Here is a 16,317-nt window from a genome sequence, read left to right as displayed (position 1 = left end):
TGTTTCCTCTTTAGGAACAAAATTTGCCATTCAGCATGACTTTGTTCCGGAGCTTTGGGGGGGGGAGCAGCCTGTCATTTCCTTTTCTAGGGGCTTCCTTGTCTGTTAGGCTATGACTTTACCTGTTTTATTCAGCTCCTGCTCTTCTCCCTTCTTTTTTGGCTTTAGGTAGGTTCCGGGTGAATGAGGAATGGGCCGCACCGTGCAGTAGGTGTCAGGGTATCCCTATAGGCGTGGGGCAGCCGCTCAGCACCATATTTACCAGCCTAGGGTGTTTCCGATTATGTCATAGGGCTGTGTCCAGTCCGCACATGAGCACTGGCAGATGGAAGCTCCCGGCGCCATTTTGGTTCTGGGCAAAGTGATTTGATTTGCCCATGAACAACAGAAGGAGTCTGGGGGCGAGTTCTGCTTGTCCCAGGATCACCTAAGAGTGTCAGTGGGCTGCTGTGGGATGGGCAATATACAGCTTCCTGACTGTCTTCAGACTGTGAAGTTTTTTTTTCTGGATCCAGTCTCAGCGACCTTCTGTGTCGCCATCTGCTGGTAGGAAAGTTTTCTGTATAAAAAAAAAAAAGGTACATTCTTTCTTTTTCTTTGGCTTGTTTCAGCTATTGGCTTTGTTGTAGTGTTCAGACTTTCATGTTAGAAGATTACTGGCAATCTCCATCCTTCTGTTTCTCTTTTTAGCTATCTCTCTTTCTGCTGGCCATCCCTTATTCTCTACTACCATGAGTCATCCACCACTTATGTAAGACCCTCAATACTTAAAGTGGAAGTAAACTCCCCTATCATTTTCAGCCAAGGAAGCTGCCATCTTTTGCCTCTGTTTAATCTTCAACTGCTATGGTGCTGCACATGTGATTCATTATGACACCAGCCATTGGATGGTTTGATAGTTTGGCTGAGAGAACAGCCAATGTGCAGTTAGCATTCCCGGCACGCCCTATTTTTTAACTGTTTAAATCGATGGGTTTACTTCCACTTTAAGGTAGGGGGACCACCAGTTGGTATGTTTTCAGGTGTACTTAAAAGAGTGCCCTCTAATGTGGTTTGCTTTGATATGTTTCAGCTCGACACGCTCACGCTCTCCGAGTTAAAGAACAAGAGAGGACAGGTGTTCTCCAAAGGAGCATAGCTCCAGACGTCGCTCCTGGGCAAAAAAAAAAAAAAGATCCAAAAGAGCACATCGCGCCTCCTCTTCTCCAGAGCAATACAGGTGTTCCAGCAAGAAATCAGGCTGGGCTTGTGGCGCAGACCCCATATCCAATAAATTGGTGTGCAAAGACTGTCTAGAGGAGTCTGCAGTAGACAGGGAGAAGGACACTGTGCAAGTCTCATCATTACTGAAGAAGGTAGTACGAGATTCCTTGTCTGAGTTTACCTCAGCCTAGCCACCCACCCAAAGGGTCCCATTGGAAGATCATCCAAGGACTTCAGCAAGCAGTGACTATGCCTACACGGATTTGTGTTTGACTATCTCGGCTTACATTTGGGAACCTTTGGGAGCCACAGCCCGGTCTGGGTAATATGTCAGGGTCTCAGGTGGACTGAAACCCTGACACTTGATTCAAAACCCAAACTATCCGGCTGAATCCTTGACAGGTGGCACACCCTAGGTGTCTGGCGCCCATGAATCTACTTTGCAGAGGCTGCCTGCTGGCTAAGTGGGTAGCGATTCTGTCTAGCAGCACTGAGGTTGCTGGTTCAATTCCCAACATGCTAATGCTTGTGTTGAAGTTTATAAGCTCTCCCTGTGTGGGTTTATCGCCACAATCCAAAGACATGATCTGCACCTACTATGCCTTATGACGCATGTGGTGGGAGGTCAACAACTCAAGGCTCCGGAGGTTCTCATTGGACTGAAGGAGTCCAGGGTCATTGCTACATATATTATAGATGTAGCAGTCTGCTACTCAAAATAGGGAGGGTGACCAGGATTTCCCCCCTAGTTGCTTGTATAACCACTGGACGAGCACCCTAGCACTTTGGCAGCTAGGGAGGTCATGTGGTTGAGACCCTGCACTGCGTATTGCTTCCTAGAAACAAAAGTGGGGAGGAATGGAAGGGGTTTCGAGAATATTGCCCGTATAAACAGGCTGATGAAACTGTACCCGGAACAAGCTGATGGTCAACCTGCTTTTACATACTGTAGCATCTGCAAGTGTCGGCAGACAAGCAATATCCAGTCGATGTACTGGGTGAGTCTAATGGGAATGGTTTAATAATTATCAACCAGCTGCTGTACCTGAAGGACTCTGAGGAGAGTGGCAGGGTCTGCATCCCTTTAGACATGATTCCTATTGGGAGTATCTTGCAAAAAATGATATTTTTGTAACAGTGGATGCCATAAATCTGACTTGTATTTTAGTGCAGACTTCTAGGAAAACGAATGAGCCAATCACACAAGTGCATACCCAGACTCTTAAGGTAAGACCTAGAAGGCACATTTCAGGGGTTTCTGGACAGCATGCTGTACAGAGCCTTGGATAAAGGTATCAGACACTCATGGTCACTTCGGGAGATTCCTCACTGCTCCTCCTCAAGATCATTTCTCTCCCCTGGAGCTGCCAAGTCCACCACAACAGCAGGGGGGGGGGGGGGGGGTGGTTGCTACAATACTTACAGACACCTCAGATTCAAGAGGGATTGCATGTTTTCTACCCAATCCTGTTTGGATTTTGCAGGGGAGGTTGGTTAGTGTCCAGTTGCAGATTGGAAGAGGTTGAACCCTTTTGGGCCCTCTTTGAGATCTTTAAGACGGAGTCCATTAAACAGTATAACCACATGGCTGGAGGCTGTTGCTGGATCGTCAGAATGCCTATCCTATCCTCACACTTTAGAGGGAAAGTAAAGCCAACCTTTCTCCATCCCAATGGTTGGAGTACTCAGGGGTGCTTTATTTCCATCAGAGGATGTGGTGACAGTCAGTGGTGACAGTCAGGAACAGATTTCTGAGGATGAATACTTCCGCTTGTTTGATGGCTTCTCAGTGCCTCAGTCATCTGGGCACAACGTCATCATACATATAGATTATTTCTGGGGTGCAGGGGTACCTGCACAAATTTCACCTAAAATTCTTAGTGCAAGGGAGGAAACAGGATAGAACACAGTTACTAAATGTTACTCAGTATGAGTAGCGGTCTACGGTGATGGAACGAGCTTGAGGAATTCTCGGTCCGTTAGGACCTTTAGACTAGAGAATGGCTACAAATCATGTCTGCAAGGACTTTCGGTCAAGGCAAGCAGAGATTCCCAGCCAAGGAGCGTAATCTTGAATGCGCTGGGGTTCAAACAGCCCTTTTAGCACTTTGGCCTTACTACACATAGTCAAGGAGGACCAATCTCCTTGCAGTTTAGCAACAGGGCAGCAGTTGCCTATATTCAGCTCCAGGATGAAACTCGCAGCAATATGCTATTGAGAGAGGTGAACCCATAACGCCTAGGGCAGAAGATCACCAGCAAAGTTTCAAAAACAGTTTAGCTCCCAGTGGTTGCTTTTGAACAAATACAAGCTTCCCAGAGCACAATGAGTGGGTCTATGACCCAGGTCTTCCTTGAGCTGGTCCACAGGTGGGGCCTACCACAGATAGACCTCCTCATTTCCCACAGTAATCACAAACTTTGGTCTGATTTTGTCTGTACCCCAAAAACGTGAATGGCAGATGCTCTGGTCTCTCCCTGGGATTGTAATCTAACTTATATATTTTCCCCAACGTTTCCCCGTAAATGAGGTTCCCCTTGAGGCTGTCAAGGGAGAACATAGTTGTAATAGCCAGTCCTCCATATTGACCAGGAGGCCCTCGGTTTTCCCTGGCCATTCATTTCAGGATACAGAAGATATTTCCCCTCCATAACATACGCAGACTGGGGCTGCAAGCAGGGTCACTAAAGGGGGAGGATGGGCAACTCCGGTTGCTCTAGTTTCACTCCAGAGTGTTCTCTACTTTTGTTGTGTTCGAGAAGACATTCTACTTACAACATCTAGGTCTAATTCTGGAACAAGTTTTCTTTTTCTTGGTTGGGGGAGACACTGATCCTACTGCCCTTCCAGTGTCAGCTGTTCTATTCTTCCTCCACGCATTAGCCTATCCTCACATAGCTCACGACTGTGGGCTATATTGACATTAACACATTTGAAAGGACCAAGAATCCTTCAGTTTGCACAACTTTTGAGGGCAGTCGTGAGGAGTCAGTCACCAAGGAAGAAAGATCTATTGCAGTTGCTGGATCTCATATCAGTTTAACCATTTGTTCCAACAGAGCAATGTTCAGTTCAGGCCATCACTTACAAGGCAGTATCAATTGCAAGAACTTTAAGCAGAAGGTTATCAGAGATTCAAGCTCTTGGAGCTTCAAAATAAAAAAATAAAAAAATTATATGCAATACATATAATATATTCCTTTCTTTCCAGAAAGAGTAAAGTTGGATCTTGTAGATCATTCTGCATCAAACATAGCAACAGACTGCTATTTAACAGACAGGTGGACATTGCCTAACTTTCCAGAACATCACACAGGAAAGTCGCACGTACTGTTCATTTTCAGAACTTTAAAGGAGTATCTCTCCACAATTGTCCCTTTCAGGTCATCTAAATAAACCTTTTGTCATTCCAGTTGGGAATCATCAAGGGAAAGAGGTTACTGCCAGGATGCTAGCAGGCTTGGTTGTGTATAGGAATAGAGGTCACAAGCCTCCATCGGCGGGGGGCAGATCACTCTACTAGAGCGGTTAAAGCCTCATAGGAAACACATTCAAGAGAATTTGTGGTACCCATCTGTACAAGGGTATCACGGTGGCTCCAACATTCCTGTTAAACTTGACGGAATAGACCCGGGGGCCTTGTCATCAGGGGACTTTATAGGGAGGACTATTCAGTCCTCTGTCTCATCTTATTTAGAATATTGGTTTGACAAATAGATCCCACCCTATCAGCTAGTTATTTATCACTAGTATGCTGCTATGTTGTCGTCAGGAAAATGGAAAATTGTATCAAATACTTACTGTAATTTTCCTTTCCTGACGCAAAACCATGACAGCATATGAGCCCACCCATGTGTGTTCCGGTATGTGGCTTGTTAAAAAGAATGGGGTGGTGGCTAACCAGGTCTTCATTTATGCTATTCACTGGTCCTGAGGGAGTGGTCAAGAGGCAGAGCTCTATCACTAGTATGCTGCCATGGTTTGGCATCAGGAAAGGAAAATTACGGTAAGTATTTGATACAATTTTGCTTTTTAAACATGTACACACAAAAATCTCAAAACAAGGCTGGTCCTTAAGTAGTTAACCACCTCAATACTGGACACTTATGACATCTCGCCAGCCCAATTTTCAACATTAAGCGCTGTCACATTTTGTCACACCTACTCAGTTATTTAACCCTCTAGCCTAATGGAATTGTTATCATTTTTTTAAAGCAGTTGTATACTCATTTTTTTTTTAGTTTTACCTACAGGAAAGCCTATAGTAAGGCTTACCTGTAGGTAAAAAAAATATCTCCTAAACCTGTACGGTTTAGAAGATTTTCCCCTCGGTATGCACCGCTGACTGCAGCAGCGCATGCGCACAAGGGGATTCTCGGCTGAAAGTCCGACAGTGGCCGGACCCGGCCGGGATGAAATCTCCCGCGCGCATGCCACTCACAGCGCCGGAGCCGCGATACCCGGAAGAAACGCAGAGGGAGCATGTCAGCTCCCTTGGCGTGGATCAGGCCAGATGTCGGGGCCTCGTTCTAAGGTAAGTATTTCATAATGAGCTAGTATGCGGTGCATACTAGCTCATTATGCCTTTTGCTTTGCAGGTGGTAAAAAAATAAATAAAAAAATGAGCGGGTTTACTACCACTTTAACACAAATAGAGCTCTCCTTTGGTGGTATTTTGGTGATATTTACTCACCACTGGTTTTTTTTTGTCATTTGTGATATAAAAAAAAAATATTTTGAAAAAGAAACCCCTGTATTTCTTAGTTTCTATTATAAAATTTTGCAAATAATTATTTTTTCTTCATACATTTTGACCAATATTTGTACAGCTACATTTCTTTGGTAAAATGTATATTATGTGGTCTGTGGGAAACTAATAGAGTCTACAAGCTATGGTATCTATCACTAAAACTTGATGAAACCTGATGTACTGACTGCCTATCTCATTTCTTGAGGCCCTAACATACCAGGGTAGTACAAATACCCCCCAAATGACCCTTTTTTTGGAAAGAAGACAGTCCAAAGTTTTTTTTTAGTAAAAGGCATGGTGCATTTTTTCAAGCTATAATTTTTTCCACAATTCTTTTGAAGATGAAGATTTTTTTTTTTTTTAAATGTCAAATTAACAAGATATCTCACACACCACAATAGGTATGCTTTTAATTACACCTCAAAACACATTCTGCTACTCCTTCTGAGTATAGCAATACCACATGTGTAAGCCTTTTTCACAGCCTGGTCACACAGAGAGACCCAACATCCAAGGAGTACCTTCAGGCCTTTTAGGGGCATAAATTACACATCTAATTTCCTGACTACCTATCGCATATCTGGAGGCCTTGGAGTACAATGGAATTACCCTCAAAATGACCCAATTTCGGAAAGCAAACACCCCGATGTATGTTCTACGAGGCATAATGAGCCTTTTGAACATGTCATTTTTTGCCAAGCATTTTTGGAAAATGTGGAAAGAAAGTGAAACATCATAGACATACTAAGAATTACACCCCAAAATACATTATTTTACATCTCTTGAGTATGGCAACACCACATGGGTGATTCTTTTAACAGCCTAGCCACATAGAGAGGCCCAATATCTAAGGAGCAACTTCGGACATTCTAGGGGCATGTGAACACTGACTGTATCTAATACAATCCACCCGCACCAACTAATAAATACATTTTAATTTAAATAAATAAAAGTGCAGCTGCTTTTTCAAACCAAAGGGTGTAATGCTAGTGTTAAATGAATCCACTTGAGTGAGCTCCTTGTGAACAAACAGCACTTGCTAAGTGTAATCCAAACATATATTAAGAGATAAATAAATATATTCTATACAATAAAGTGACAAGTGCAAATGATTAAATCCTGTGCATTTCATGTGTTATAAAGAACAGTCCAGGAAAATGCAGACAATGTCCACAATCAGGGGATATAATTCAGTAGGAAAAAAGTTCTTCCAAGAATATGAGTTACCCCAAACCATATGGCCCCCACCAACTGGTGTCAGCGTAGACCGCAATAAGAGACCCGCGGGATGTAGGTAAAATTCCTAATGGTCTCCGTGACCGAGAAAGGGGAGAAAAAACAGCCAACCTCTCCTCACGCTCTCTCCTCATGATCACAAGCAGTTTCGGTGGTAAAAACTCCTTAAAATGTGAACAGGAAAATACAAGGGCCAAAGATCCCCATAGTGTAAAAAAAGTTTCCAAATAGGATTTTATTTAGAAAAAACTGGCAGCAGATATTGTAAAAAGACGTTTGCATCACAAGCCTGTTCTAGGGACATAAATTATACATTTAATTTCCTGACTACCAATCACATTTTTGAAGACCCTGGAGCACCAGGACAATGGAAAAACCCACAAAATGACCCTATTTTGAGAAACAATTACCCCAACATATATTCAATGAGCATAATGAGCCTTTTGAATATGTTGTTTTTTTCCAAGTTTATGAAAAATGTGGAAAGAAAATTAATTTTTTTTTTTTACACAAAGTTGTCCATCTAGAATGTTATTTCTAACAAACAGCATGGACATAATAAGAATTATACCTGAAAATACATTCTTCTACTTCTCTGGAGTATGGCAATACCAAATGTGTGAGACTTTTTCACAGCCTAGCCACATAGAGAGTAGGGTTGCCACCTCATTACTTGAAACCCGAACACATATGAATTACACAGGTTCTGAGGAGTGGAGGAATTACCAGGGTCGCAACAGTCGCAGTTGCCACTGGGCCCTGGAATTCTATCACTGTGGGGGGGCCCCAGCGTAGTTGCTATCCACAGGGCTGTGAGTGGAGAGCGTGTCTCTCATGTAACAGCAGCACAGAGACACCGGGATTGAAGTTTAATTTCCCCCTCGTCCGTCCTCTCTCACACGGGACACAAAACACACAGAGGATCTGCTCCCCCTTTGGCCCCCCCCTCCTCTCCTGTGTTCTCCGGGGGCATTCAGGAGAACACAGGAGAGGAGGGGAGGGGGGCCGAAGGGGGAGCAGATAAGCTGTATGTTTTGTGTCCCGTGCGAGATAGGATGGACGAGGGGGAAATTAAACTTCACTCCTGGTGTCTCTGTGCTGCTGTTACATGAGAGACACGCTCTCCACTCACAGCCATGCTAACCTCTCTCCAGTGTGTGTATAGACTCAGGAAGATCCTGCCGCCCATGAACATCATAGAGCTGCTGATCGCTGCCTCCCCCCAGGTGCGGGGGGTACAGAGATCTGCTGGGGGCCAAGGTGCACAGCGGAGTCCAGCAAGGTACAGAGAAACCTCTTTAAGGAGGGGTGACTTTCTAGGGACACTAAAGTAAGGGGGGCTCTCTGGGGACCCTAAAGTAAGGGGGGGTATCTGGGGACCCTGAAATAAGGGGGGGCTCTCTGGGGATCCTGAAGCAAGGGGGCCCTCTGTGAACCCTGATGTCCAGTACCACCGCCACCCCTCCTACAGTACCACCACCGTGCCACCCACCTTCAGTACCACCGCCACCCACCTCCAGGACCACCATCCCCCTCTAGTACCACCGCCACCCGCCCTCAGTACCACCGCCACCCCCTCTCCAGTACCACCACCATGCCACCCACCTCCAGTACCACCGCCACCCCTCTCCAAGACCACCATCCCCCTCCAGTACCACAGCCACCCTCCTCCAGTACCACCACCCACCCTCCAGTTCCACCACCACCACCCACCTCCAGTGCCACCCACCTCCAGTACCACCATCCCCCTCCAGTACCACCGCCACCCCTCTCCAGGACCACCATCCCCCTCCAGTACCACCACCAACCCTCTCCAGTACCACCACCCCCCCTTCAGTACCACCACTGCCACCCACCTCCAGTACCACCGCCACCCCTCTCCAGGACCACCATCCCCCTCCAGTACCAGCGCCACCCCTCTCCAGGACCACTATCCCCCTCCAGTACCACCACCGCCACCCACCTCCAGTACCACCACCACCCACCTCCAGTACCACCGCCACCCCTCTCCAGGACCACCATCCCCCTCCAGTACCACCAGCCCCCCTCCAGTACCACCACCACCACCCACCTCCAGTACCACCGCCACCACCTCCAGTACCACCGCCACCCCTCTCCAGGACCACCATCCCCCTCCAGTACCACCTCCACCCCCCCTCCAGTACCACCACCGCCACCCACCTCCAGGACCGCCAGCCCACTCCACTACCACCACCACCATCCCTCTCCAGGACCACCATCCCCCTCCAGTACCACCAGCCCCCCTCCAATACCACCACCACCACCACCCACCTCCAGTACCACCGCCACCACCTCCAGTACCACTGCCACCCCCTCCAGTACCACCGCCACCCCTCTCCAGGGCCACCATCCCCCTCCAGTACCACCGCCACCCCCCTCCAGTACCGCCACCCCCCTCCAGTACCACCACCGCCACCCCCCTCCAGTATCACCACCGCCACCCACATCCAGTACCACCACCACCCCTCTCCAGGACCACCATCCCCCTCCAGTACCACTACCACCCCTCTCCAGGACCACCATCCCCCTCCAGTACCACCGCCACCCCCCTCCAGTACCACCACTGCACTGGTGACACAGGTTTCACTGGTGACACAGGTTTCACTGGGGACACAGGCTGCACAGAAATGTTTTACTTTGTTGTACTGATTTCTTGCACCGGGGCCCTGCAGTTTCTAGTTACGCCTCTGGTTCTGAGGCTAATTTAATGCAAGTGAGTTTAATTACCACCTTAATCAGCCACAGAACCTGTGGAATTCATATGTGTTCGAGTTTAAAGGGATGAGGTGGCAACCCTAAGAGAGAGACCAACATTTAAGGAGCACCTATAGTGTTTTAGGGGCAGAAAATTACAAATCTAATTTCCTGACTACCTATCACATTTTTTGAGACCATGGAGCACCAGGACAATGGAAACCTCCACAAAATAACCACATTTTGTAAATGAAACACCCACCTGAGGTTTTATCAGTGTGGTTTTTGAAAGAGAATGAGTGGGACTGGTGTCTTGTAGGAACATGGTCTATAAACAGGCCAAAGTCAGTACAGCAGCAGGCTGACATGCAGGAAGCAGGCAGGAAAATAGTCCATAACAATCCAGGGTTATTTGGGGCAGCTGACTGACATCCAGGCAGCAGGCAGGAACATGATCCATAAACAGACCAGGGTCAGTATATGCATCGGGCAGAGGCGTGGTCAGTTTTGGTGGCAGGCAGAGGTATGGTTAAGTAACAGGACAATCAGAAGGGCCAATCTTAGAGCCCATCTGCCAATCAGTGATGCACTGTGTCCAAGTGATCGTGGGAGTGCGCCAATAAATGATATATTTAGGTCATATATTAGATTATAATTTATATTTATATTATATTCATATTTATATTATATTTTATTTATTATATTCTCTTTTTGCTTCCCTACAATGCACTGATAGAAATCCCATTGCTAGCTGTGAGACAACACAAGACAATTCATTTTCTCAGAAGCTCTAACCTCGATTTTCATTGTGTTTGTATTGTACTTCCTGCAGACAGTGAAAACTGCATGAAATGTCCTGATGAAGAATGGCCAAATGAGAGTAAGGATCAGTGTGTTCGAAAGTTGATGGAATTTCTCTCCTACACTGATGATCCCATTGTTGCAGTATTTTCAGCTGTCTCCATCCTCTGTTGTCTTCTGACTGGTTTCATATTGGGGATATTTATACATTACCAGGAAACCCCCATTGTTAAAGCTAATAACCGGAACCTGAGCTATCTTCTCCTGGTCTCCATCATGCTGAGCTTCCTCTGTGTCTTCTTGTTCCTCGGCCATCCAGTAGATGTAACCTGCATGCTGCGTGTAACCTCTTTTGGTGTCATCTTCTCAGTTGCTGTCTCTACTCTCCTTGCCAAAAGTATCATGGTGTGTATTGCTTTTAAAGCCATCAAACCTGGGAGTCCCTGGAGGAAATGGATGGGAGCCAAACTGCCCAATTCTATCATTTGTGTCTTCTCACTGGTTCAAGTCATCATCTGTGTCACTTGGTTGTCCATTTCTGCCCCCTTCCAGGATCAGGACACTCACTCTTATCAGGGGAAGATCATCATTCAGTGTAATGAGGGTTCAGTTATCGGCTTCTACTCTGTCCTGGGATATATGGGGCTTCTGGCAGCTGTGAGTTTCATTATAGCCTTTTTAGCCAGAACATTACCGGACAGTTTTAATGAGGCCAAGTACATCACCTTCAGCATGCTGGTGTTCTGCAGTGTCTGGATTGCCATGATCCCGGCCTATCTGAGTACCAGAGGGAAATACATGGTGGCTGTGGAGTGCTTTGCTATAATGGCATCAAGTATTGGACTTGTTGGTTGTATATTTTTCCCAAAATGTTACATAATTCTGATCAGGCCTGATCTGAATACAAAAAAAAATATCCGCTAATATGTATGGAGAAACACTGGATTACCAGTAGTTATAGCATTATCTCTATTATTGGTAATTTTAGTATTTTCCTAGTGTATTGAGAATGAACACTGTTAAATATAAACACTTAATACTTACCTCTCCAATGGATAGTAAATCTATTTTGTTGCTCTGCACCCCGCTAGTATCGCACACTTTGGGTTTGTTGGAAACCTTGTCTCATGCTGGGTGTTGTGGTTCCTCCCACCAGCCGTTATTTCACTGCAGAACAATGTAGTCACTTATTGAGGAGGAACCACAGTGATCAGAGGGGGACAAATTATTCAAATCATCCTAATGTGTCCGATACCAGAGCCACCCATCACTCTTCAAGAGAGAGAAGATTTCACTCACCACCTTTCCAGAAGTTAAATATTAAACATGTTCTTCTATAAGCTGCTTGTTATGTATTTTTAGTGTCAGGATCACTTTAAATATATTGTATGTATGCGCTATATTAATAAATACCTTTTGCTGGTGTAGTAATAAAATAAATCCATACTAGTTAAAGTTGATGAGAGCATCTTCTTAGGAAGTTCACATTTTAAATGATAAGTTGAGTTCATTTTAAAGAATATGTTCTTTTTAGGACCTAATAAAAAATCTGTCTCCTTGTATAAATGTCTTTGTAAACTGCTGCCAAGAAGTAGAATTCGGTTTCCCCATACAATGCTCCAGAGTAGGGATGAGCTTCGTGTTCGAGTCGAACATCGGCTGTTCGTCCGTTCGGCGAATTCCGAACGATATGGGCCATTCGCGCCAAATTCGTGTGGCGCTCACGGCCCACACTGCACTGTGTCATTGCAGTGCATTGCTGGCTCATGATTGGCCAAGCATGCACTGTGACCTCGCATGCTTGGCCAATCGCAGCGCCAGCAGCGAGGAGAGCCATTAATGGCCACAGGCAGGATGCCTGTGGCCAATCATAGCTCAGGCTGTGTAGTACACGCCCCACACTATATAAGGCCGCCAGCGCGGCGGCCTTGTGTAGTGTGTTGGCGTCTGAAGCAGTTAGTGGGTGTTCTGTGTACCTTCAACACAGTACACACTGATCGTTATCGGACGATTTTCGATCTTGCTGTTGTGTAGTGGTTGTTGTCTGCGTGCCCTGACCGCAGTATACACCGCTATATTCACCTCACCTATATACCTATATAGCTAGTGATCTATCTTTTATAATAGAGCTTGCAGTCAGTAGTGTTAGGAGCTTGTGCGTGCTGTCTGCGTGCTCTGTACCCAGTACACACCGCTATATCCACCTACATAGCTCTTCTCTATTTGAGACCACTTGCCATCTGCAGGAGTTATTGGAAGTTGTGTGTGCCTCCAGCACAGCACAGTATACATCTGTATATACCCCTTTATCTCTGGTGTTCTATAATAAAGGCATCTGCAGGAGTTAGTGGGTGTTTTGTGCCTCCAGCACAATATACACCTGTATCTACCCTTTATTGCTGTTCTCTAATAGTGCCATCTGCAGGGCTTAGTGGGTGTTGTGTGACTCCATTACAGTATAACCCTTTATCTCTGGTGTTCTATAATAAAGGCATCTGAAGGAGTTAGTGGAAGTTGTGTGCCTCGGGCACAATATACACTACCCAACTGCTGTTTTACCCAACTCCCTTCAGGCCATTACCATGTCTGGAAGGCCAGCAAGGATAGGCAGACAGGCACGAGCCGATAAAAGAGGGCAAGCAGGCTCTGTGTCTAGAGACAACAGTGCTGGTCGTGGAAGCGGTGCATTGTCATCAGCACGTGGCCATGGGACACGCTTGTCCTTCTTTTCGGCAGCTGGACATGTTGAACCGCAACATGCCAATGACTTGGTAGAGTGGATGACCAAGCCCTCTTCATCCTCCTCATCCTCTCTCACCCAGTCTCAGGGTACTAGCAAAGCAGCTGCCAACGAATCGTCTTCCCTCGTCTCAATGTCATCATCAGTGACTCCTTCCCTAGACCCACCACGTCCTCCTGAGGAGTCTCCTGAATTCTTTGAGCACAGTGTTGGGTACATGCTCCAGGAGGATGCCCAGTGTTTTGTAGGCTCCGATGATGACACTCAGCTAGAGGAAGGCAGTAGCGTGAATGCAGAGAGAGGGGATGCTCAAGAAGGACAGCAATCTGGCAGTCATGTTCCACAAGCTGCAGCATATTGCCAGGTTTGCTACAGCGATGAAGAGGGAAGGGATGATGAGGGCACTGACTCCACGGGGGTGCCTGGTAGGAGAGAGGAGGAGGAGGAGGAGGAGGAGGCACATGTCCAACGAGGCAGGATGCCCTCCGGGAGGCAGCTTAGGGGCAGCACACCGACTGAATCACACCGCAGAGCTCCGCCTGTGCAGGGCGCTGCCTCTGCGCGTTATTCTAAAAGTTCTTTGGTGTGGGCCTTTTTTTGAGACGAGTGCATCAGATCGCACCGCTGCTATTTGCAACATATGTCTCAAGCGTATCTCGCGTGGCCAAAACGTCAGCCGCTTGGGCACCACATGCTTGACCAGACATATGTTGACCTGCCATGCAGCTCGTTGGCAAGCGTACCTCAAAGACCCACACCAAAGAACAAAGCGGACCTCTCCTTGCTCCTCATCAGCTGGCATCTCCAACCCCACTAGACCTTCAGTCCTCTCTGAAACCTGCTCTGAGAGGAATGAAGGTGTAGAATTAGGTGTGTCACAGCCAAGTGCTTCCGGGCACTCTGCTAGCAGTACACCCACGTCCGATTATAGCAGGCAAATGACCCTGCCCCAGCTGCTGGACCGGCAAAAGAAGTTCACTCCCAGCCATCCACATGCCCAGCGGTTGAATGCTAGCTTGGCTAAATTGCTAGCACTTCAACTGCTGCCTTTTCAGTTGGTAGACTCGGCCCCCTTCCGTGAGTTTGTACAATGTGCGGTTCCTCAGTGGCAGGTCCCCAAACGCCACTTTTTCTCATGGAAGGCGATTCTGGCTCTCTACCGGCATGTGGAAGGCAATGTCCTTAATAATTACACAACAAACCTACACAGTCCCTGTCTTGTTTGCACCGTATACTGGCGTTCTGAGTATATAGGGCCTGGGGGCCACACGCATTTCCTTTTTTTAATATGGGTACAGGGTTCCCCTTAATATGCGTACAAGACCCAAAGGGGCTGGTAATGGGCAGGGAGGGCTACCCATGCCATTTTTCTCCATGATTTGCAACCATATTGCAGGAACCAGATATAACATTAAAACCGCAAGCAGCTTTAACCACTTGCTTACTCGGCACTTAAACCCCCCTCAGTCCCAGACCAATTTTCAGCTTTCAGCGCTGATGCACTTTGAATGACAATTGCGCGGGCATACAACACTGTACCCAAATGAAATTTTTATCATTTTTTTCCCACAAATAGAGCTTTCTTTTGGTGGTATTTAGTTACAGCTCGGAGTTTTATTTTTTGCTAAACAAACAAAAAAAGATGCAAAAAAATAAAAATAAATAAATCATGTTTTAATAGTTTGTTATAAAATTTTGCAAACGGGTCATTTTTCTCCTTCATTGAAGTGCGCTGATTAGGCGGCACTGATGGCTGCATTGGTGGGCACTGATGGGCTGCATTGGTGGGCACTGATGGGCTGCATTGGTGGGCACTGATGGGCTGCACTGGTGGGCACTGATAGGCATAGTTAAGGCGGCACTAATAGGCACAGATAAGGCGGCACCGATGGGCACAGATAAGGCGGCACTGATGGGCAAAGATGGGCACAGATAAGATGGCATGGATGGGTGGCACGGATAAGTGGCACGGATGGGTGGCACGGATGGGCACTGATAGGTACCACTGATAGATGGGACTGATGGGCACTGATAGGTGGCACTGATAGGTGGCTCTGATAGGTGGCACTGCTGGGCACTGATGGGCGGCACTGCTGGGCACTGATGGGCGGCACTGCTGGGCACTGATGGGCGGCACTGGGTCGCAGCACCTTTGAGGCAGATTGTGGGCACTGTGGGTGGCACTGTTGGTGGCACTGCTGGATGGCACTGTGGGTGGCATTGTGGGTGGCACTGTAGGTGGCACTGTGGGCACTATGGGCACTGATGGGGGGCACTGATGGGGGGCACTTACTTTTATTCAGGATGGCACGGCGGTGGGCAGGTGGGCACTGGCAGGGGGCAGGTGGTCAGCTGTATTGCTGGCCGTGATCGGGACTGATGTCCCGATCACGGCCGCCGGTGATCGGCTTTTTTTTTCTCTCCTCGCGCTGTCAGCGCGAGGAGGAATAATAGCCGATTACCGGCTCCGTTCTATCACATGATCAGCTGTCATTGGCTGACAGCTGATCACGTGATAAGGGGTCGGGATCGACCCCTTGCACGGATCGGTGATCAGGCGAGTCTCACGGACTCGCCGATCACAGGGCGCGCAGGCCGCTCGTATCCGGGACGACGTCAATAGACGTAGTCCCGGAAATGTAGGTCCGCGCTGATGCCGTCATTTGGCAATAGCGCGGATCTGTAGTGGTTAAATGACGTTATTTCCGTTAAATGTCATTTTGTGCAGGGACTGTTCTAAACACGGGAAACATGTGGCTCTTCACAGGCATACTACAGACACCCCCCAGGCACCATATTTAAAGGAATATTTCACTTTTTTTTTCCACTTTAATCGTCATTAAGATCAGTGCTCCCGCCAAAACGACCATT

The 16,317-nt window shown here is 47.1% G+C and overlaps 1 protein-coding gene across 1 annotated transcript in view; it reads left to right on the top strand.

Moving 5' to 3' along the window:
• Positions 1-12,230, top strand: part of LOC143940046 (vomeronasal type-2 receptor 26-like) — a 244,209-nt gene extending 231,979 nt beyond the window's left edge. The window contains exon 6 of the mRNA XM_077461094.1: positions 10,738-12,230. Coding sequence (XP_077317220.1) covers positions 10,738-11,630 — 893 coding nt within the window. The 3' untranslated portion in view covers positions 11,631-12,230. The remainder of the gene's footprint in view (positions 1-10,737) is intronic.
• Positions 12,231-16,317: the final 4,087 nt, after the last annotated feature.

This window comes from Lithobates pipiens, unplaced genomic scaffold (assembly GCF_037356315.1).
Source record: "Lithobates pipiens isolate NorthernLeopardFrog02 unplaced genomic scaffold, aLitPip1_a1.2 Scaffold_3, whole genome shotgun sequence".
Taxonomy (NCBI): domain Eukaryota; kingdom Metazoa; phylum Chordata; class Amphibia; order Anura; family Ranidae; genus Lithobates; species Lithobates pipiens.
Note: the sequence above shows the minus strand (reverse complement) of the source record. Positions and strands in the feature narration are given on the sequence as shown.